At 43.8% G+C, this 22,973-nt stretch overlaps 2 protein-coding genes across 3 annotated transcripts; one reads left to right on the forward strand and one right to left on the reverse strand.

The window, feature by feature from the left end:
• Window positions 1-321: 321 nt before the first annotated feature.
• LOC135555897 (coiled-coil-helix-coiled-coil-helix domain-containing protein 5-like) lies at window positions 322-5,514 on the reverse strand. 2 transcript variants are annotated; one of them, XM_064988706.1, is made up of 4 exons: window positions 5,435-5,514; window positions 1,864-2,004; window positions 1,318-1,469; window positions 322-918 (listed from the first exon to the last, which is right to left on the reverse strand). In XM_064988706.1, the coding sequence occupies exons 2-4, from the start codon at window positions 1,992-1,994 to the stop codon at window positions 890-892; spliced, it is 312 nt and encodes a 103-aa protein (XP_064844778.1). In that variant the 5' UTR covers window positions 1,995-2,004; window positions 5,435-5,514; the 3' UTR covers window positions 322-889. The 2 variants fall into 2 exon arrangements, with proteins under 2 accessions (XP_064844778.1, XP_064844777.1); XM_064988705.1 differs by lacking the exon at window positions 5,435-5,514 and adding an exon at window positions 3,164-3,306.
• On the forward strand, window positions 4,130-21,873 carry atp13a1 (ATPase 13A1). Its single transcript, XM_064988674.1, has 25 exons — window positions 4,130-4,842; window positions 5,088-5,177; window positions 5,468-5,731; window positions 6,062-6,217; window positions 7,431-7,500; window positions 9,863-9,969; window positions 11,268-11,397; window positions 11,680-11,735; window positions 11,872-11,998; window positions 12,553-12,690; window positions 12,874-12,994; window positions 13,325-13,482; window positions 13,633-13,808; window positions 14,012-14,122; window positions 15,259-15,384; window positions 15,604-15,712; window positions 16,200-16,393; window positions 17,185-17,281; window positions 17,517-17,707; window positions 17,794-17,908; window positions 18,151-18,347; window positions 19,039-19,181; window positions 19,396-19,507; window positions 19,759-19,902; window positions 21,037-21,873. The coding sequence occupies exons 1-25, from the start codon at window positions 4,492-4,494 to the stop codon at window positions 21,145-21,147; spliced, it is 3,594 nt and encodes a 1,197-aa protein (XP_064844746.1). The 5' UTR covers window positions 4,130-4,491; the 3' UTR covers window positions 21,148-21,873.
• The last annotated feature ends 1,100 nt before the right edge of the window (window positions 21,874-22,973 follow it).

Consider the following 22,973-nt stretch of genomic DNA (forward strand, 5'->3'; position numbering starts at 1 on the left):
CCTCCTCCTTCATCCCCTCTACTTCTCCTTCCTTCCACCTTTCCTCAGCTCCTTCAAATTCTAACTCTCCAGGCCCCTTCCCCTCCTTCCATCCTTCCTGAGCTCCCTCCTTTCCCTCAGCGAGCGTGTTGCCAAGGAGAGATGTGTGGGAGAGATATACATAACACAGTTCGAGTATTCTACCATGACTCACTCCAACCTGAAGAAAAGGAGAGTGGGAGGGAGCGAGGGGCACCCTTGTGTAGCACCATAACACCAGACAGCATGTATCCAAACTGGATGAGTAATAGGACTGAAATATAGGAGTTTCATGATAGAATTTACCCAAAATAACATCTACAAGAGACAACCACACCGCAAACAAGGGGTACTTATATATCACGCAGTTGTACACAGATATGTTGCGGAGTGAGGTTACAAAGCTAACACCGTTTTACACATTCATTCTCAATATACATTTGAGAGGCAAAGAAAAGCATTTATGCTGCTACCTGAGGTTACCACAGTGTTGTAAATATGTATTACACACTAAAACCTGCTGCATAGTCAGTTGCACTGAGTGATTATTTTCACATACAGGGAAAACGACTCCTCTGATTCCCATTGTTTTTCAGAGAGCTTTAGCATCGATGAGTTATGAAAGAACTTCAATAAATAACCCGTCTTGATTCAGAAATCAGTTCCAGAAATTGTAAATGTCTAGGATTTTGAGATCTTTTGACAAATCCTAAAGTAGCCATGGACAAGAGTCCACTTTATCCATGTACCAAGTCAGGGCATTATCAAAATGACATGGGCATTGATTTATCCATGATAGATAGAGCAGTCCGGTGTCAGTGTTGCAGGAAGGAGATATCTGAGAGGGATGGATGATGGTCACTGCTGGGTCCTAAGAGGGCCGAGGAACCGGGTTCACTGCTGAAAGAGGAGATATAGTATATTCACTTCAGCTACTACACCAAATATTCAAAAAGGTAATCTCTCAGAAACAGATTACGTAAACATAAATGACAAAATTGCGCAATATTTTAGTTCTGGGTTTACCCGAGATGATCAAAATGGTAAAACAAATACAGTACGGAGTACGGACACTGGACAGGTATGAATACTAAGGACAGGAAGACCCAGTTTACACCACATAATAAGATATTTCTTTAGTGTTTACTTTAGGGGGTACTTGAAGACGAAGAGGAAAGACACTGATGTAAAGCACTCTCTCAAGGCCAAGGGGAACCAGTCAAAAGTTAGTATAATCACAAAGAATTGAGGGCTGTAGTGAACGAGCCGAAGACTGATCTACAATCAGTGAACACTCACGCATTCCGGCAAGGTCCACTGTCTCTGCACAGCCGAGGAAGCGCGCTACGTGTACCGAACAGGAGGTAGGTGAGTTCTGGTTCTCTCGTAAGCAGTGCTCAAACTCTGTGAACTCTTTTGAACAGTCTGTCCGGAACTTCTGGATCACAGGGCTGCAGAAACATTGATCAATAAGATATTGAAGAAAACAAACACAATCCTACACTTCACAACATCAGCACTGTACGGTACTCACGGGTTTGACGTCCTGCACCTGAATTATTTTCACACCAACAGTTCTTTACAGTAACCCAACCTAGACCCTCGAAGAACAAGCACAGCACAGTGGAAGGAATAGGGTCTAGGCCTAGGAGAAAGCCTGTGGTCTAGTGTTAATGTTCGCCGCCCAGTCAAATATACTGTTCCCCACTGGAGACTAGAGTTCATTCCCCATGTCCACCCTTCTCCCCCCCCCCCAACTCCCCCACAAGGAGTTGAAAGTTAGCTAAATAGGTTATGGATTTTAGGCTACATGCACAACTGATATTGTCAGAGACAACAGCTTACTGTGAAGAGGTACACTGTGCCACCTTCATCTTCAGGTCTTGACAGTGCTGTTGCCATGTTGATGGGTGGGAGGCCACACACTGCCCATAGCTTTCCATCTCCTTATGGCAACACTTGGCGGTAATATCCATGGCAACCTGCCTGGAGGATGACACGGACATGCAGAACAGTTTCTGAGATATGCATAGACAATTACAGTGAAGTCCAGTCATGGACTGTGTGTCCTCTTCTGTGGACAGAATGTCAGAAAAACAAATTGATCGCTAAGCATTTACCGATGGCAAAGTCTTTTGGACGTCTTTGTTTCTTTCTTTTTATGGCGCAGTCCGGACCGGCCTTGATTTAGACACCTATGTTTGGTTCAGATGTGGTCCGGTCTGGACCAGCCTTGATTTAGACACCTATGTTTGGTTCAGAGTTGGTCCGGTCCGGACCGGACTTGATTTACACACTTATGTTTGGTTCAAAATTGGTCAGGTCTGGACCAGCCTTGACCTGAACGTCCACAGACGTCCGGGCCGGCCTATATTTTGCCCAATCATGGACCAAATCGGAACCAATTATAGAAGTCTATGTTTCACAAGTTTGGACAGTACAGTAAAGTACATTACAGTACAGTAAAGAAAAGTAGCATACAGTACAGAAAAGTAAAGTATAGAGTATTGTATTGTACCCTACTATACTCTAATGTACTGAACTAAACTGTACTCGATTTTACTGACATAAACGCTACTGAACTGTAATCTGGTCTACTGAATTAAACTACTATACTGTACCGTACATTTTAAAATAAATCGATTTGGTAGACAGTTTCATTATTTTGACCTCCTCACAGTTCATTGGAAGAGTAAACTGTAACATAGTCTATTAGCTAGAAAGGTATCTTGGCGGCGTAGAGAAAATGTTGTTGTTGTAAAGCAGATTTTCTGCAATTCTATGCCATTGCTAATGCTGTGTTCCTCTGCTCAATCATTATAAAAATATCTATGGGCATGTTCCTTGAATGCCTGTCTTTTTTAGATTCCACCTGACTGTCTAGCTTTTATTTGATTGTTAGTTTTCAAAGAAGGTATTAAAAAAAGAAGATATATATATATATATATATATATATATATATATATATATATATATATATATACATAATATATATATTTCAATATTTTTCTGCATGCTTTGTATCTGGGGTTAGTCGTTTAAGATGACACTAAAACCGTTTTTTTCATTCCGAAAATGACCACTTCTTAGACGGCCTGCTTAAAAATGTTCTATACAGAAGAATCCTGTAATTAGCTCCACTTACTGTAATTTCCTCCATATTAAAAGGACAGTTCGAGTTTTGGCAATGAAGCCATTTATCTACTTCCCCAGTGATTTATGTGGACCTCCTGCAGTACGGCTGCAGACCCCAGTTGGAAAACCTCTGGTCTATTGTACTCGATTCAACAAAACTCGTACAGTATGGTACGTTACTCTACTGTAACGTACTGTACCATACTGTACTGTGCTGTGATGTTCAAACTTGTGAAACGTAGCCTAAACATCTTTGATTCGTTCAAATTTGGATCCGGTCCGCATCGACCAAATATGCACTTGAGGGCGGAGCTCATTATGATAATACCCAGCATGCTCTGCAAGTATTTTTTACATTTACAATTTGGTCATTCAGCAGATGCTCTTATACAGAGCAATTTACAGTCAGTGCATTCAACTAAGGTAGATAAACAACAACATACGACAGTTATAGCAATTACAACAAAAATCTATAACATTACCGAGAATTTTATTGTACTTGAACTGGTCCGTTGGTTTATTGTTTAGTTTTAAATTCTTTTAACATCTTTGTTAACAGTTTTAAAGCTTTTGAAAAAAGTAATATAAGTGCCAATGACAGATGGGAGTAATAATAACTATAATGTTGAAATCTCTAATTTGATCCTCTTTCCTAACATGTTATGAAAAGTCAGATTATAACATAGAATTTTTTACTAAAATAGATAGCTATGAAATGGAATCAAATACATAACGTTGAAGACACATGTTTGCGATGGAGGTAATTTGACGGCTTGTTTAGAAAGAAAGTAAAGTGAGAAGCAAGGTTATAAAACAAGTGTTCACAGCCATACACAGAATATCTACCGCATACACCCTCCTCTATTTCGATTGGTCGAAACCACTTGCATACTTTCATTGTTCTATCCCATTGGTCCTGGGTTGTTGTCAATCACAGATTTTGATAGCTCGAGTACAAAAGCGTTGATTTCTTAAAGGAGAAACAACCGAATGCTCTGTGATATTTTAGCCTTTATGTTGTTAACCATTGCTTTGAATTTAATTAAATGCACTTGATTTAGGATATTTGATGTCAAACAAATGTGATCAAATCGGCATCTCTCTCGACAGGAAGTAACCACACGACAGCAAAAAGGACATTACGTGTCCTAACGTGGTTGCGTACGCGGAAGCAGCTGTGTGAGAACGAGCCGATACACAAAACTGGACCTGACACCGGACTAAAACAACTAGATTGAACTGCCTTACCAGAGACAATAATAACTAGGGGGAGGTGGAGGAAAGAGAGGGCCCGGAGAGAGAGGGACGAAAATTAACGGGGCTACGAAACAGGGGAATATGAAACAGGGGGATGTGGTTGCGGGGGACGGGAATCGGGGATCGGGGGACCTGCAAATGGCCCCCTCTATGAACAACCACAGCCAGCATGACAGCGCCGAGACTGACGACGAGAACGTTAGCTCGGTGTCAATGTACCGGCGCAGGCCCCGGCTATTCCACGGCACAGTTCTACCTTTTTTAGCCGTGCTGTACCCTGGCTGGTTGTACTTGTGGCTCGTAGTATACGGTACTTCCGAGTACCCAGAAGCAGGCCTACTTGCTCTCGCCGCCATCGGGATCGCTCACGTCCTCACAGCGCTCTCCGGTTATTGGTCCGTGCACGCGCACTGTTTGCTCACCTGCGCAAAGGTAAAGTGGATGGATCGTCTTCTGTTGTTTTGGAATTAGCTGTTGGAGATTGTGAACCAACACTGCTCAATTTAACTTTTGATCACTTTATAGTGTAGAGCATAAAATAATGCTGACAAGGACATTTTCAAATGAAGTGTAATATATTTGTGTTTCTTGTTCAGAAAGTTTGGACCTGATTATATGGCTGTGTCTGTCAGAGTATATGAATTGCTCACATGCTGTGAATCGATGTGTATTAACAGGAGCCAGACCCACACAAGGCCACCCTGGCTAAGGTTATACCCACCCCCAACAATGGTTCTGCTGAGCTGGTACCACTGCAGAGAGACCGGGTAAGTTTGCCTTGTTCCCCTGTCTCACACCTTGTTTACTTAAACAATGGTTGTGTTCAATGGGGAGAAAACATTTGTAACTGTTGCAAAATGATTTGCTACGGTGTGCCGTGCTGTACATGACTCAGGTATACTGGTTACAACTTGTTGGAAATGCATGGTGTCAGAATGGTCCTCTCTTAACATCTCTATGCTAGTCAGTTACACTGCTTTTTGGATGGCATATTTTGTGTGTGTGTTTTAATTCATGTACTCACTCTCTATCGCTCTCTCTCCTGCTCTCTCTTCAGGATGAGAATGGCGAGGGAATCCTTTCCTTTGAGTTCCAGAAGATCTGCTACATTTTCGACAGTAAGGAGAGGAAGTGTTTCCTCCCCGTGTCGTTCCCCGTCCGACAGCCAATGGGCTTCTTCCAGGCCTGGCGAGGCTACCAGGAGGAGACAGACCTGCATGCCGCCGAGAAGCGCTATGGGACCAACCGCGCTGAGATGGTGGTGCCGGACTTCCTGGAGCTCTTCAGGGAGAGAGCCACCGCTCCCTTCTTTGTCTTCCAGGTGTGTGTGTGTGCGCATGCGTATTTGCGGGTTGTTTTGTCAAGTAGTAATGTGACACGTAGCAAAATCCCTCTCTAGTCTCTTTCTTCCTTTTTCTATATTGATCTCTTTAAGGGCATGTGGGGATAGAATTGACTCAATAGTTAATACTATCATACTATCTTGCTGACCTGAAACATACTGCACTAGCTCTGATATTGTCTTTTCACGTGGTCCTTTCCACTACCGTTCTAGCAACTATGGTGGATGGCCGATGCATCAACCAAGCCAGCACAGTACTGCTTGGCTCAACATTTGTACAGATGGATGCTCTCTCTTCCCCCTCCTCAGGTGTTCTGTGTGGGTCTGTGGTGTCTGGATGAGTACTGGTACTACAGCGTGTTCACTCTCTTCATGCTGGTGGCCTTCGAAGCCTCTCTGGTACAACAGCAGATGAGGAACATGTCTGAGATACGACGCATGGGGAACAAACCCTACATGATCCAGGTGAACTACTGTTTCTTTATCCAAATGATCATGTCGTTTTGATATTTGCTGATACGATACAAGCAAAGGCGCATGCTCTTCTTGCTCAAGTGCAGATCATCAAATTGTCACCAGAGCCTTGTTATTGTAGTTGTAGAATGAAGGCCCTGACTCCCACTATATACTAGCATCAGGCTCATTTATCCAGGGGTTCCCAATTCTTTTTTGGTCTATGGCCCAATTTGATTATCAAACATTTTTTGCAACCCCACCATGTGTAAAATAAAAAGGTAATGTAATCAACAGCCAATCTTAACTTTTTTATTTGTGTCTATGGCAAATCAATATGGCAGTTCTTCAATCAGAAGGAAGTATGGTTTGAAGTGACTGAAATGCATCAGAAAGGTATTGGGAAGTTCAGAAAATCATTGGTTAATAGTTGTGTATGATCTTCTGTGTCGAAAAGAACACCATCATTGCTTTCAATTATGATATTCTTTTCCCCCCAGTCTGATTTGGTGCCTGGTTCTGTCTACTCGATTCTAACAAATTATTCTTATGTGCGTGGTAGAGGGAAACAGAAGACACATTCTTGTTCATGAGAGTCTTAGCTGGCAGGAATAGGGTCATAATAAATAGCGTATAGTTTATGTCGTTCCAAAGTTAGAGCTACAATTGGTGTAAATAGAAAGGGGGATACCTAGTCAGTTGTACAACTGAAAGCATTAAACTGAAATGTGTCTTCAGCATTTAACCCAACCCCTCTGAATCAGAGAGGTGCGGGGGGCTGCCTTAATCGACATCCACGTAATTGGTGCCCGGGGAACAGTGAGTTAACTGCCTTGTTCAGGGGCAGAACGACAGATTTTTACCATGTCAGCGCTGGGTTTCGATCCAGCAACCTTTCGGTTTCAACCTTTTGGTTACTGGCCCCACGCTCCTAACCCGCCAGGCTACCTTTCCACCCCTGTCGGAGTGTTGTGACCTCTAGTTTTGGAAATGCTGCATTAACCAAATGATCGATTTGATCTGGATTTATATAGATCTGTCCGTGTCGTGTTCAGTAGGGAACACCGTGTAAAATGTTTTGAAACGGAAAATGAACATCTTTGTGTGTTCTTATTATTGAACAAGTGTAGCTAGTACCTCCCTGTTTTACTCGGTGTCAAAAAAGCTTTCTCCCTACTGAACAGGCCCCTGATATTTACACGTTTGTGCCCATGTTTCCGAACAGGTTTACCGCAACAGGAAGTGGAGGCCTGTGTCCAGTGATGAACTAGTCCCCGGGGACATTGTCTCAATAGGTAAGGTTCCTGTCTGTTAACCCTTTCCGTTCAGGAGTATTTTCTTCATCTAGAACCAGGCACTTTCTCAAATCATCTTTCACGCATCTTATATCCTCGCCTCCTTTTTAAAATACATTGGAGAATAAGGGGAGGGACCTTGGACTTTGTCCTCAAATACTGTTGATGAGAAGAGATGCGAGGAATCGTGAAGAGACTAATTGAGATAGAGCCCCAGCCAGTTTGACACAGTGTGCGTATATCTTTGTCTTCCCCCCAGGATGCTCACCCCAGGAGAATTTAGTTCCGTATTTCCTCTGTCCACAGCCAGTCAAAATCAAATGAAGTTTTATTTTTCACATGCGTCGTAGACAACAGGTGTCGACTAAGAATCAAATTCTTACTTACAGGTCCATTTCCAACAATGCAGATAAAAAAATATATATATATATTATTATTTTTTGTTCTTTTAACCCTTTTTCTCCCCAATTTTGTGATTTCTAATTGGTAGTTAGTCTTGTCCCATTGCTGCAACTCCCCTACGGACTTGGGAGAGGCGAAGGTTGAGAGCCATGCGTTCCCCAAAAACACGACCCTGCCAAGCCAAGCCGCTCTGCTTCTTTACACACTGCTTGTTTAACCTGGAAGCCAGGGGCACCAATTTGTCTGAGGAAACACCATCCAGCCTCATGGGTCTCCCGGACACGGCTGGCTGTGACACAGCCTGTGATCGAACCCTGTTCTGTAGTGATGCCTCAAACACAACAATACGTTACCTTAGACCGCTATGTCACCCGGGAGGCCCCAACAATGCAGAGTTAAAGATAAGATACAAAATTGTAAAATATAAATAGTGATAAGAGGAATAAATACACAGTGAATAACGAATCAAAATAATTTAAAAAAATAACATGGCCACGGAGTAGAAAATAAAATGTATATATACAGGGAGTATCAGTACCCAGTACCAAGCAAGGTTACTAGGTAATAGAGGTAGCTATGTACTGTACATCTACAGTGCATTCGGAAAGTATTCAAACCCCTTGACTTTTTCTATATTTTGTTAAGTTACAGATTTATTCTAAAATGGATAAAATCGGTTTTCCCCCTAATCAATCTACACACAATACTCCATAATGACAAAGCAAAAACTGTTAAAAAAACAATTGTTTGCTAATTTATTTGAAAAAAGACAACTGAAGTATTCAGATCCTTTACTCAATACTTTGTTGAATTACCTTTGGCTGCGATTACAGCCTCAAGTCTTCTTGGGTATGACGCTATAAGCTTGGCACACTTGTATTAGGGGAGTTTCTCCCATTCTTCTCTGCAGATCCTCTCAAGCTCTGTCAGGTTGGATGGGGAGTGTCGCTGTACAGCTATTTTCAGGTCTCTAGAGCTGTTTGATCTGGTACAGGTCCAGGCTTTTGCTGGGCCACTCAAGGACTTTCAGTGACTTGTCCTGAAGCCACTTCTGCTTTGTTTTGGCTGTGTGATTGTCCTGTTGTCCTGTTGGAAAGTGAACCTTCACCCCAGTCTGTGTGTGTGTGTAGAGTCCGTGCAAGAGAGTTAGTGCAAAAAAGGGTCAATGCAGGTAGTCCGGCTAGCCATTTGATTAGCTGTAACATTCTTGTTCAGAAGTCATGGTTTGGGAGGTGAAGCTGTCCAGGGTCCTGTTATTTATAGATTGGTGCATTGGTACTGCTTTCTGTGCGGTTGCAGAGAGAACAGTCTATGGCCTAAATCTTTGACCATTTTTTTGGTCCTTCCTCTGACAACGCCTGGTATAGAGGTCCTGGTTGGCAGGGAGCTTGGCCCCAGTAATGTATTGGGACATATGCACTACCCTCTGTTGCGCCTTGCAGTCTGATGCCAAGCAGTTTCCATACCAAGAAGTGATGCAGCCAGTCAAGATGCTCTCGATCGTGCAGCTGTAGAACTTTTTGAGGATCTGAGGGCCCATGCCAAATCTTTTCAGCCTTCTGAGGCTTTGTCGTGCCCTCTTCACGACTGTGTTGGTGTGTTTGAACCATGATAGATCCTTAGTGATGTGGACAGAGAGGAACTCTCGACACGCTCTACTACAGCCTCATCGATGTGAATGGGGGCATGCTTGGCCCTCCGTTTCTTGTAGTCCACTCCTTTTGTCTTACTGACATTTACTGAGAGATTGTTGTCCTGGCACCACACTACCAGGTCTCTAACCTCCCTGTAGTCTGTCTCATCATCATCGGTGATCAAGCAGAGGTAGGTGTAGTCCAGGGACCTTAGCTTAGTGATGAGCTTCAAGAAATCTATGGTGCTGAGCTCTGAGCTGTAGTCAATGAACAGCATTCTGACGTTGGTTTGGCACAGAATATATGTCTTTCTCTTCCCCCCCCAGGCCGCTCGCCCCAGGAGAACTTGGTTCCATGTGACGTGCTGCTGCTGAGAGGGCGCTGCATCGTGGACGAGGCCATGCTGACGGGAGAGTCCGTTCCTCAGATGAAGGTCAGACAGACGGAAAACCTGTGCTATACTAGACTAGATAACATCCATGCAAAATAATGCAGTCTATCTGGACAATATACAGTGCCTTCGGAAAGTATTCAGACCACTTGACCTTTTCTAAATTTTGTTGCATTACAGCCTCATTCTAAAATTGAATATCCCATTTACATAAGTATTCAGACCCTTTACTCAGTACTTTGTTGAAGCACCTTTTGGCAGCTATTACAGCATCAAGTCTTCTTGGGTATGATTCTACAAGCTTGGCACACCTCTATTTGGGGATTTTCTCCCATTCTTCTCTGCTGATCCTCTCAAGCTCTGTCAGGATAAATGGGGAGCGTTGCTGCACAGCTATTTTCAGGTCTCTCCAGAGATGTTTGATTGGGTTCAAGTCCGGGCTCTTGCTGAGCCACTCAATGACATCCAGAGACTTGTCCCGAAGCCACTCCTGCGCTGACTTGGCAGTGTGTATAGAATCGTTGTCCTGTTGGAAGGTGAACCTTCGCCCAGTCTGAGGTCCTGAGCGCTCTGGAGCAGGTTTTCATCAAGGATCTCTCTGTACTTTGCTCCGTTCATCTTTCCCTCGATCCTGACTAGTCTCCCAGTCCCTGCGACTGAAAAACATCCCCACAGCATGATGCTGCCACCACCATGCTTCACTTTAGGGATGGTGCCAGGTTTCCTTCAGACGTGACGTTTCAGTTTCTCCCATCTCCATAGAGTATCTCTGGAGCTCTGTCAGAGTGACCATCGGGTTCTTGGTCACTTCCCTGACCAAGGCAATTCTACCCTGATTACTCAGTTTGGCCGGGCGGCCAGCTATAGCACGAGTATTTGTGGTTCCAAACTTCTTCCATTTAAGAATGATGGAGGCCACTGTGTTCTTGGGGACCTTCAATGCTGCAGAAATGTTTTGGTACCCTTCTCCAAATCGGTGCCTCGACACAATCCTGTCTCTGATGTCTACGGACAATTCCTTTGACAACATGGCTTGGTTTTTGCTCTGACATGCACTGTCAAGGGTTATAGGGACCTTTATATAGACAGGTGTGTGTGCCTTTCCAAATCATGTCCTATCAATTGACTCAAACTAAGTTGTAGAAACATCTCAATGATGATCACTGTAGATTGTCAACACAATGGGAATGTTACTATAGATCATTCACAAAGAGAAGCGTAGAATATCATAGATGCTTCACAAATGCATTTTATCAAAATCCTATGCTTAGAAATCTTAGGCTCCATTAATCCTTAAAAGGAGTATTTTAACTTGAAGTTCCACCATGTTGTGTGTTTAGGAGCCAGTGGAGGATCTGGACCCAGAGAGGGTACTGGACCTTCAGGGAGACGCCCGCCTCCACATAATCTCTGGTGGGACCAAGGTGGTGCAGCACAGCCCCCCGCTCCGTGCCACTGTAGGACTCAAACGTCAGTTCCTACCTACTATGCCGTGTATTATTCACTTGTCGTAAAGCAGAAATGTCCAGCTTTTTTTTTCACTTTGAGATTAACAATTCTAATTGTATTGCACTTTCAATCTAAATGTTGTTATCGCTTATCAATATAAAAAAAATCTACATTTTAGAGAAATTTTGTCATCTCCCTCAGCCTCAGAATAGATGGATTGAATCTGCCCTCAGTGATTGTATCTATCTTGTCTTACTTAGAGCAAATCATAGTTTGTTTTTCTTCTTTTACATTTTTCTGCAGCTGTGGACAATGGCTGTGTGGCTTATGTGTTGAGAACCGGATTCTATACCTCTCAGGTGAGGGGCTGCTGCTCTTGACTTACCGAACTTGTCCAATAAGAACCGCTTGTTTTCATTTTCTGTTGCAAAATGTTTTGCTACGGTGTTCACTAATGAATACAACCCTGGTGTTGTTGACCATGCCTGTCTACAGGGTAAACTGCTGAGGACCATCTTGTTTGGAGTGAAGAGGGTGACAGCCAACAACTTAGAAACATTCATCTTCATCCTCTTCCTCCTGGTGTTCGCCATCGCTGCTGCTGGATATGTGTGGGTGGAAGGTGAGTAATCCAGTGAACAACGCAATTCAATCAATCAATCAAATGGATTTTATAAAGCACTTTTTACGTCAGTCTAGAACCACATGGAACAAGCAATGCAGAGGCAGAAGTACAGTTGGTCCTACTTAGAACATTTCTCCATTATACATTTTGTTTATATCTTAGCCAAGACAGAATTGAAGGTGATATTTTTTTTACTCCCTAAGACATGTATGAACATTTTGACAGTCTTGCCAAAGGACCCTATTCATAAAAATAAAAAACACAAGACTTAAACACAAATTCCTCCTTTATAAAACGTAAGAAAACAAGTTGTCGAAATAGGCCCTGAGGTCAGTAGAGAGCAGCAGATTTTTCCTGACCTAATGCAGTATAACTGTATATATTATTACTAATAATAACAATATATGACATTTAGCAGATGCTTTTATCCAAAGCATCTTACAGGCATGTGTGCAAACATTTTATAAATGAACATGCTGCATAGCTTTCTCTGTGTGAGTAACTACTACTTATAGGTGTGTAACTGTCTCTGTGTGTTCTCTCCCCTGCAGGAACTAAGGACCCTAGCAGGAACCGGTATAAGTTGTTCCTGGAGTGTACTCTCATCCTGACCTCTGTGGTTCCACCTGAGCTTCCTATAGAATTGTCTCTGGCGGTCAACACATCCCTCATCGCTCTGGCCAAGCTCTGTGAGTCAACATATTGTGTGTGTGTGTGTGTGTGTGTGTGTGTGGGGGGGGTGGTATGCTGTGGTATGTGTTGTGAAAGTGGTTCTGAAAGTGGAATAGTAATGTTTGTAGTACATAATGATATTAGTCCTCCTCGCTGTTCTGCTATTTGACTCACCCCTTTATTTCTTCACCCTTTCATAGATGTGTTCTGCACTGAGCCCTTCAGGATCCCGTTTGCAGGCAAGGTGGAGGTGTGCTGCTTCGACAAGACGGGCACCTTGACCAGCGACCATCTGGTGGTGCGGGGGGTCGCTGGCCTCAGGTACACTCTCTCTTTTACATTTCTCAGTATGATACATTTCTTTGTTGCAATTATTTTCCAAAGATTGACTGGACCTGATAACATTAAAACGTTTTTAAAGGCTTCCTAAAGGCATCGTAATGCATCGTAGCGGTCTGGGTTAAGTAAAGTGTCTACCAATGCCCTTATGCGCTGGTGTCATACTGTGAATCTTGTCATATTGAGGAGTGACACGTAAAGAGCAACAGACATGTTTTTGAGCGTTTATTTAATCATATTCAAATCTTTTGGAAGAATATGAAGTACATTTTTACATTTGTTTGTTTGTAAACGTTTTCTAAACTCCTCCAGAGAAGGGAAAGAAGTGACTCCCGTGTCAGAGATCCCAGTGGAAACGCATCGGGTGATTGCTACCTGTCACTCACTGGTTACTCTTGACGACGGACAGCTGGTAGGCGACCCTCTGGAGAAGGCCATGCTCACTGCTGCTGACTGGACCCTCACTAAAGGTTGTGTGTGTGTGTGTGTGTGTGTGTGTGTGTGCGCCCGTGTACCTCATGATTTTTGCTCCGTCTCCTCTTTGTACACCAGTAGAGAAAGTGTGTGTGTCTCTGTGTTTACATCATATCTACCCTTCTGTCCCTCTCTGTGTGGTGTAGATGAAAAGGTGTTTGCTCGTGGTATAAAGACCCCAGGCCTGAAGATCCACCAGCGGTTCCACTTTGCCAGTGCTCTGAAGAGGATGTCCGTCCTCGCCTCCTATGAGAAACTGGGCTCCGCTGACCTCTGCTATGTCTCCACTGTCAAAGGAGCTCCAGAGACACTTAGGGACATGGTTAATATCATAGAATGAAATAGAACCACTGACATTTGAATGTATAATTGAATATGTCTTTATGGTCAATGTAATTACATGTCTAACTATAATACATGTCTACTGTACCACACTTCACGTACAAGTACACAGTCCCAGTGTTGAGTGAATACGTCATTGCTGCAGTCATTACCGTTGTTCTAGCCATTTGTTTGTTTCTGTAGTTCTCAGAGTGCCCAGACAGCTATGACCAGGTGCACAGGGAGATGTCCCGAGAAGGGGCCAGGGTTCTGGCCTTGGGCTACAGAGAGATCGGACACCTCAGCCACCAACAGGTAACTCTACCTGTCCTGTCCAACTCACCTACCTGTCCTATCATTCTCAAACTTTTTGCAGCCGGGGATCCCTTTCGTGATAGCAAATTCATCAGGGACCCCCTCATAATCAGATCACAACTCGTGAGATAAAAAAAACAAACTAGGATACTATGAGTTTTACTATGACTTTGGCAGTGCATGGCTGGATGAATCAAGTCTTGGGCCCCGAAAGACCCGCCTCTTGGCATCGGAGAGAACATTTCTTGCAGTTCTGCACATTTTGTCATGTGGCAGAGATAATTGTTGTTGTTGCAGCTTTAACACTAATATCTTGCAACTCGACACATTTTTTCATGGGGCAGTGCATTTTTTCATGGGGCAGAGAGAAAACTTTGCTGTTTTTAAATCTTAAATGACAATGTACTTAAGAAAAAAGAAAAAAAATACATTTTGGGGGATTAAAATAAATATTGAGTTGAGAAACGGATAGTTGGTGGAGTACTGTGGATACCAGTATCTCTGTGAGACTCCCAAGCCTATGTTGCCCAGGGTTAAGAACATACATTGTAGATGAATAATATTACATTGTATTGTATTACACAAGCAATACTTATTCCATGGTACACTTGGTCAAAACTTGGTCAAAATATGTTGTTGTTGTTAGTAATATCATTTTTAAATCAAATAAACGTTTATTGGGTACACCACCCGGTTCACGAAAATGGGCCGTTTATATAAAGCAGGCAGACGGGCATCGAGGCATTAGTTACTGTTTGATTGAACGTTAGAATTGGCAAAACCAGTGACCTGAGCGACTTTGAGCGTGGTTTGATAGGCGGTGCCAGATGCTCTGGATCCATTATCTACTTGTCCTGTCTAACTCACCTATCTGTCGTGTCCTGCTCTGTGTGAGGGGATGAGTTTCCCCCGAAAGCCTCGTAGTTAACGTGGAACGCTATTTCAATACTCTCAACAACCAAGCTGCACAGCCGAGAAAGCGGCTGAGGTACTTCTGGGTCCTGGAGATAAATAAAGTACCACGTTAGCTACAGGGCTTTCGTGAACCTCAGCCAAGTGGCTAGATGAGAGTGGCTCTGTTTTACAGCAGGGGTTGGTTGTTTGTGTGACTGGGTGCCTTGTGGCGGTCTGTACAGGTGCGGGAGGTGACTCGTGATGCTCTGGAGTGTGACCTGCAGTTTGCCGGCTTCATGGTCGTCTCGTGTCCCCTGAAGACTGACAGCAAGGCTGTCATCAAAGAGATCCAGGAGGCGTCGCATCACGTGAGGAGGCGGTCTCAGAATACACACGCACGCTCACACACATTCGCACAGACTCATTAGCAGGAAAAGACACACACCGATACTGATAAAGGTTCGGTTCAGATTACAATTATCACAGTAATATCAGGCACATCCATGCACGCACTTACTCCGTAAAGCACGCACGCACACACCACACACACACACACATAACCCTCCTCTCCTCCATCTCTCCTTCAGGTGGTGATGATAACAGGTGACAACCCTCTGACAGCATGCCATGTGGCCAGAGAGCTCCACTTCATCCAGAAGGAACACACGCTCGTACTGCAGGCCAGACCCAACCAGGGTAGGGGCACATGAAGAGCCCATTTATGCTTGATCCGAAAACCGCCCTGTAGGTTTTTCCTCCAACCCTAATCTAGTGCACCTGATTCTAATAATTAGCTGGTTGATAAGCTGAATCCGGTTAGTTACAACTGGGGTTGGAGCGAAAACGGACAGGACGGTAGCTCTCCACGAACATGGTTGGAGGGCTCTGTACGAGACTAATCTACAGAGTAATGCATTGATGATATAGCCATATGATTGTTGTAATGATGGGATCTATAGTGGACAGTGCATGTGTTGTAGACCTGGGTCAAATGCATATATATTATACTTGAGCTGCACTTGGTGTACTTTGCCCCAGTGCAATGGAATAAAATGCAAACCAAATCAAGCGCACCGTAGGTACTTGAGACTATTTGACATAATATGTATTTAATCCGGGTGTAGTATGTTTCTGTTTTAAGAATGCTCCGTAATACGGTCACTTGTGGCGTTGTTCCTTCCAGGTGAGTGGCAGTGGGAGTCTATAGACGGCAGTGTGTGTGTTCCGCTGCCCCCGCCGTCCGTCCCCTCGCTGGTCGATCAGTATGATCTGTGTGTGACGGGGGAGGGGCTAACCAGACTGACCAGTGACACCCGGTTGCTCCATGCCCTCCTGCCCCATGTCCAGGTGTTTGCACGGGTCAGCCCTAAACAGAAGGTCAGTCTTCTTGCCTTCTTGTAGACGTTAGCAGTGTCAGAAATGGCACCCTATTATTTTTCTAGTGCACTACTTTTGACAAAAGTAGTGCACTATGGGCCCTGGTCAAAAGTAGTGCGCTATGGTCAATTCTGTCTTGGTTGTTGTAATGAATTAATAAATTGATTAGATAACTAAAAATAGGCTACAGTTACTCTGTACAAAACATGATGAACACCTGCTCTTTCCATGACATAGACTGACCAGGTGAATCCAGGTGAAAGCTATGATCCCTTATTGATGTAACTTGTTAAATCCACTACAATCAGTTTAGAGGAAGAGGGGAGCAGACAAGTTAAAGAAGGATTTTTTTTGAGACATGGATTGCGTATATGTGCCATTCAGAGGGTGAATGGGCAAGACAAAAGATTGAAGTGCATTTGAACGGGGTATGGTAGTAGGTGCCAGACACTGGTTTGTGTCAAGAACTGCAACGCTGCTGGGTTTTTCATGCTCAACAGTTTCCTGTGTGTATCAAGAATGGTCCACCGCCCAAAGGACATCCAGCTAACTTGACACAACTTTGGGAAGCATTGGAGTCAACAGGGGCCAGCATCCCTGTGGAATGCTTTCGAGTCCATTCCCTGATGAATTGAAGCTTTTCTGAGTCCAACTCAATATGAGGCAGATGTTCTTTGTGTTTTGTACACTCGGTGTACAACCAACACACTCAAGAACTGCCGGTACATTTTGAGGCTAGTTTTATGCTGTGTCGTTTTGTGCTAACTGTGTGTATTGTTATTGTGTTCCAGGAGTTTGTAATCACTAGTCTTAAAGGTTTGGGCTATACAACATTGATGTGCGGAGACGGGACCAATGATGTCGGAGCACTCAAACACGCCCATATCGGTGAGGTCACTCGACATGTCACTCAAAGCTGTGCACAATATTCAGCAACGTTAACGCGCACACCTTAGTCCATGGCACCTTCAATTCAACCTTTATTGTCTCAGTAGGCAAATGTATGCCATCCTCTTATCATAAACAATGTCACTATATGGGAATCATTTTGTGTCCATTCTCTCCCTCTTTCCCTGTATCCCCCTACCCTCTCAACCTTCCCTCCACCTTTCCCCCCCATCAGGTGTGGCTCTGTTGGCGAACGCCCCAGAGCGTATGCCTGAGAGGAGGAAGAGGGGCAGAGAGAAGGAGACCCCAGCAGCCGACTCCAGACCCTCCCTACCTCCGGTCACCAGCTCAGGGGTCAAACTGACCTCCAGGGCAGCCAGGCAGAGGGTCATGGCCCAGAGAGAGGAGCAGCTAGCCGCGCAAAAGGTGGGATGTGTGTGTGTGTGTAGGGAGGGAGGGGTGTGTGTACATGCGTGCGTGTTGTTAACCATTTGGTGTTTATTCTGTTGTAGGAGAGGATTAGTCAAGTCTTAAGGGAGCTGGAAGAAGATCAGATACAAGTAGTGAAACTGGGAGATGCCTCCATTGCTGCCCCCTTCACCTCCAAATTGTCCTCCATACAGTGCAGTGAGGAACACACACATAATCAACACACATTTTTTACATCCACACTGTATACAAACACAAATGAACACAAACGCTCGCTCGCTTTCTTTCACTCACTCACTCACTCACTCACTCACTCACTCACTCACTCACTCACTCACACACTCTCTCTCTCTCTCTCTCTCTCCCTCTCTCTCCCTCTCGCTCTCTCACTGTCTCTCTCACTACATGATTATCATCTCCTCATCATCTCTCCTCCCCAGTCTGCCACGTGATAAAGCAGGGCCGCTGTACGCTGGTGACCACACTACAGATGTTTAAGATCTTGGCGCTGAACGCCCTGGTGCTGGCCTACAGCCAGTCTGTTCTCTACCTGGAGGGGGTCAAGTTCAGTGACTTCCAGGCCACCCTACAGGGCCTGCTATTGGCCGGCTGCTTCCTCTTCATCTCCAGGTCAAAGGTGAGAGGTCACATGGAGGTAAAAACACAGTAGTGCTATCCCTTGATAGTTTTTCCTCCTTCAGTTCCTTGTGTCCTCTCCTTCCCTGCTTCTTCAAAACATCAGAGGGAAGCGTTACTTTTCCTTGAATCCTCTCCTCAGTTCCCGCAGACATTGTTTTAGGAGAAAAGGACATTAGAAATTGTGGAAAGAGTATTAAGAAAGAACCTGTGTGTGCTTACTACATGTATGACATGCATGTACTCTAGTTGTGATTGGTAGGAATCCATATTATTATGTAGCCCTAGTTTCAAGTTAAGCTTTAACTCAATTTAGGGGTTTTTCACATTAAATTTGGTGCCCTGGTCCGTTTTCCTGGAGTGTTTGTGAGAATTCTACAACATCAGTTTTGCTTCCACCAGACCTGAAAATAACTGTTTTCAGGGTGAGATTAGCAAGACGCACATTCTATGACGTCAGCGAGCTAGCTAGTTTACAACAGGCAAAACGTTCCACGCGACTCCTGATACTCTGGTCCTGCAACTTGGACCCGCGAGAAACGCAAGTCCAGGATACATTTTTAGCCGGGATTAATTTGTGTGTCATACATGCTTTTATAGTGCGGCTCAGGGCACCAAACGCTCCAGGAAATAGATCATATGTTAAAGCTCCCTTTTCAAGTTTTCATCCTAATTTCTCTTGTCCTGTCCAGCCCCTGAAGACTCTGTCTAAAGAGCGGCCCTTACCTAACATCTTCAACCTGTACACTGTTCTGACAGTGCTGCTGCAGTTTGCTGTTCACTTCTGTAGTCTGGTATACCTGTACAAAGGAGCACAGAGCAGAAGTCCTCCAAGGTACACACACACACACACACACACACACACACACACACACACACACACACACACACACACACTATAGATATCTACAGACTTGTTGATACTGTATTTGCTCCCACCCAGTACTAACCGTACATGTTCACCTTACAATGATTGACATGGTCTTGTTTCCAACCTGTCCAAGTATCCCCTCTCTTAATCTTCTGTCTGTTGTCCTTTTACCTTTTAGGGCGGAGAGGTTTGCGGACCTGTACAAAGAGTTTGAGCCCAGTCTCATCAACAGCACTGTGTACATAATGTCTATGGCCATGCAGATGGCTACCTTTGCCATTAACTACAAGGTACTGCTCTTCCTCCTCCATATCTTAGGTTTAATGAAGTCTTCATGATCCCTTTATAAGGCCTTTCTTTGCATATAAAATATTTGTGAGGCTTCTATGTAGGGCTTATGAAGGCTTCATTAAGCCTTCATAAGGGATACCTAATTGAAAATGTGGCCCATTTCTATACAATGAAAAGACTCTTCAGTACTTATCCTAGCCATCATTGAATAATACACGTGTATTCCACTAATACTGTGTGTTTTTTCTAGGGTCATCCTTTCATGGAGTCTCTGAGAGAGAACAAACCGCTGCTGTGGAGTATTGCCCTGTCAGGTCTGGCCATCGTGGGCCTTCTCTCAGGGTCCTCGCCTGAATTCAACGAGCAGTTTGCTCTTGTAGATATACCAACAGAGGTCAGCATATATTATACAGATGTCGGGCTTTAATCTGATCACTCTTTTGTCCTGGAAAACTGTACTGCTCATTAGGGAATTCAAATGAGCCTTCTGATTTATAGTAGTTATGTTCACTGAAAAGCCGCTGTTCTCTATTTCTCCTTGAGGGGGCGGTCAAGTTTTTCAGACCAGTGGGGCTATATTTGTCCATGTTCTGTCGGCTACCCGTTAGCCTATTCATTGTCACATATTGAAAGGTGTGAAAACCCATAATAGGCTACTGTTTGTTTCCCAGTCTATTGTTGCTTGCTAGGTCGGTGCATGTTCTATGAATCAATTTAGCATACCTTGTATTACTTATAATCATTTTTATGTTGGACTTGTGCTCACAATCTAATTGTTATTTGTCCAATGATTTATTATTTCTTAAAGGTGGGGCAATCCCACGCCTTTTGTATTTGTTTTGCTTTTATTGAAGCGAGAGAACATTGTTGGAAAGATTTGGGGGGTGGTCATAGAGAAGTGGGATGGATTTGAACCAATGCCAACTCTGGTATATATGTCCCGGGGTCAGTGGCTGTAGATGCTGGACCACACAGGCACTGAGGCCACCAATAATTGGTTTTGCCTATTTCTTGCCTTGAACATATAAAAAAACAATTGATCAACAAATAAAATGATTATCCCTAACGAAAAATACATATACACCCTACAAATATCAATGTTTTATAATCCACATAAGAATACACGCGAGACGCGCTGTAGCCTACTTTAACTGGCACACAGTGGCCTTGCAGTCCAAGGTACATTGTAGGGATGCTATTGCATTGTATCGAAACACTGCTTTCAGCTTCCCCCTGGTGGCGATTCTACATATTGCTTCAAACATTCAACTTCTCCTGCAGGATTATTTTCATCATGCAATGAAACTGGTCAAATCAAGATCCAACATCTGTACTTTCACACACATTTTGTATTGCTTTATAACTTGTTATATGCATGTATGAATCTTTATAATGAATTAACTAAGTTTATAATAAAATTCTCCATTTAACTCCTTTTAAGTCCAGGACTAGGCTTAATCTGTGTCTGGGAAACCAGCGCAAAAGGACGTATAAATTATTATAACCTCATGTGTTTTCTGCCCTGCAGTTCAAGCTAGTCATCGCCCAGGTCCTGGTGGTTGACTTTGTCGCTGCCCTGCTGGTTGACCGCGTTCTGCAGTTCCTGCTGGGCAAAGGAACCCTGAGGCTGCCTTCCTGAATTGCCGTGCCAACAGATGCCCCGAGCAACCCGCTGCCCTCGGCAACCAAACTGTAAAGGGAAAGGATTGAGGAGACTTGTGGAGGGAGGAAAAGATTGAAGGCTGAAGTGGCGCACAAGACAGCTGAGGAGATGGACTAGGCATGTCAGGCAGATGCGCAGTACTGCTGCACCACACCCCTAAATGTTACCCCATCTCTGCTCTGTCCCTCTGTTCCCCCTCTTCACTAATGTATTTAAAATTACATTTATTTTATGCTAGAGACAAACTTGGGCTCAAATTGTATATTTCTTCCTTTCGAATACTTTGAGCATTTTGGTTTATCCTGCCAGGAGCTCCAGATAAACAGGGTTTGCACTTTTGGGACTATTCCGTTGCGCCAGGCAAGTTGAAACAAGTGCAGCTAAAGTATTTGAAAGAAAATAAATACTATTGGAACCCAGGTCTAGTTAGACTCCCCCTTCTCTTGCCTTCCCGTTCCCTCTCTCCATCCCTCCCTCTCTCACTGAAGGCCAAGAAGACAGCAGTATTGTGTGGCGTTAGAGATTGTGTGCCAGCCCATGTGAAACGTGCACACACACACAACAGGGCGTTCTCCAAGAGAATTGCGAAGTGTTTGATTTTTTTCCCCATTTTGTTTTCTCTTCTTCATTTTGTAAAAAGATAAAACTCTTACAGACTTCTAAAAGACCAACAAATACAAGTGGTGCTTTTTTTGTCAAGTGCTACTTTGTCATGTTCCATTTACCTATGCAGTGCACTGCCTACTATACCCACATAGGGGTTGAACATATATTTTTAAGGAGATGAGTGAGCTGCATACATTGTAACTGGAAGTCAAGTTGAGAGGGCACAAAAATAGTCTTCAGATCCTTTTTCTTGATGTTTGATTGAGAGGACTTTAAGTAAGTCCCGTGTGCCTCATTTGGTTGAGCATGGCACTTGCAATGCCAGGTTTGTGGGTTTGAATCCCATAAGGGACCAGTATGAAAATGTATGTGCTCACTACTGTAAGTCGCTCTGGATAAGAGTGTCTGCTAAATGACTAAAATGTTAATGTCTGGTGCACCCTGGCTTGTTACACTGGCAATCTATTGTAACAGATTATAGTCTAGTAGCTGAGATTACTACACTGGTAACAGAGGTGGGATGATATCATAATGACTGGTACGGGACACCCATAGACCTATATATACTGAACAAAAATATAAACGTCAAGTGTTGATCACATGTTTCATGAGCCGAAATAAAAGATCCCAGAAATGTTCCATACGCACAAAAAGCTTATTTCTCTAAAATGTTGTGCACAAATTTGTTTACATCCCTGTTAGTGAGCATTTCTTCTTTGCTAAGATAATCGATCCACCTGAAAGGTGTGGCATATCAAGAAGCTCATAAAACAGTATGATCATTACACAGGTGCACCTTGTGCTGGGGACAAGAAAAAGCCACTAAAATGTGCAATTCTGTCACATAACACAATGCCACAGATGTCTCAAGTTTTGAAGGAGCATGCAATTGGCATGGTGACTGCAGGAATGTCCACCAGAGCTGTTGCCAGAGAATTGAATGTATGTTTCTCTGCCATAAACTGCCTCCAATGCCGTTTTAGAGAATTTAGCAGTATGTCCAACCGGCCTCACAACCGCAGAACACATGTATGGCGTCATGTGGGCGAGCGGTTTGCTGATGTCAATGTTGTGAACAGAGTTCCCCATGTTGGTGGTCGGGTCAAGGTATGGGCAGGCATAAACTACAGACGACTAACACAAATGCATTTTATCTATGGCAATTTTAATGCACAGACATACCGTGACGAGATCCT

The sequence above is a fragment of the Oncorhynchus masou genome, chromosome 15 (assembly GCF_036934945.1).
Source record: "Oncorhynchus masou masou isolate Uvic2021 chromosome 15, UVic_Omas_1.1, whole genome shotgun sequence".
NCBI classification, from domain to species: domain Eukaryota; kingdom Metazoa; phylum Chordata; class Actinopteri; order Salmoniformes; family Salmonidae; genus Oncorhynchus; species Oncorhynchus masou.

Bases quoted from the DNA above. Each gene is read 5' to 3' on its own strand.
- LOC135555897 (XM_064988706.1), bottom strand. From the start codon at position 1,994: ATGGATATTACCGCCAAGTGTTGCCATAAGGAGATGGAAAGCTATGGG. The intron at 1,470-1,863 runs GTAAGCTGTTGT...ATGTTTCTGCAG, and splicing joins GCACAGTGTACCTCTTCACA to CCCTGTGATCCAGAAGTTCC. The intron at 919-1,317 runs GTGAGTGTTCAC...CTCCTCTTTCAG, and splicing joins AGTGGACCTTGCCGGAATGC to CAGTGAACCCGGTTCCTCGG.
- atp13a1 (XM_064988674.1), top strand. From the start codon at position 4,492: ATGAAACAGGGGGATGTGGTTGCGGGGGACGGGAATCGGGGATCGGGG. The intron at 4,843-5,087 runs GTAAAGTGGATG...GTGTATTAACAG, and splicing joins GTTTGCTCACCTGCGCAAAG to GAGCCAGACCCACACAAGGC. The intron at 15,713-16,199 runs GTAGGGGCACAT...TGTTCCTTCCAG, and splicing joins GCAGGCCAGACCCAACCAGG to GTGAGTGGCAGTGGGAGTCT.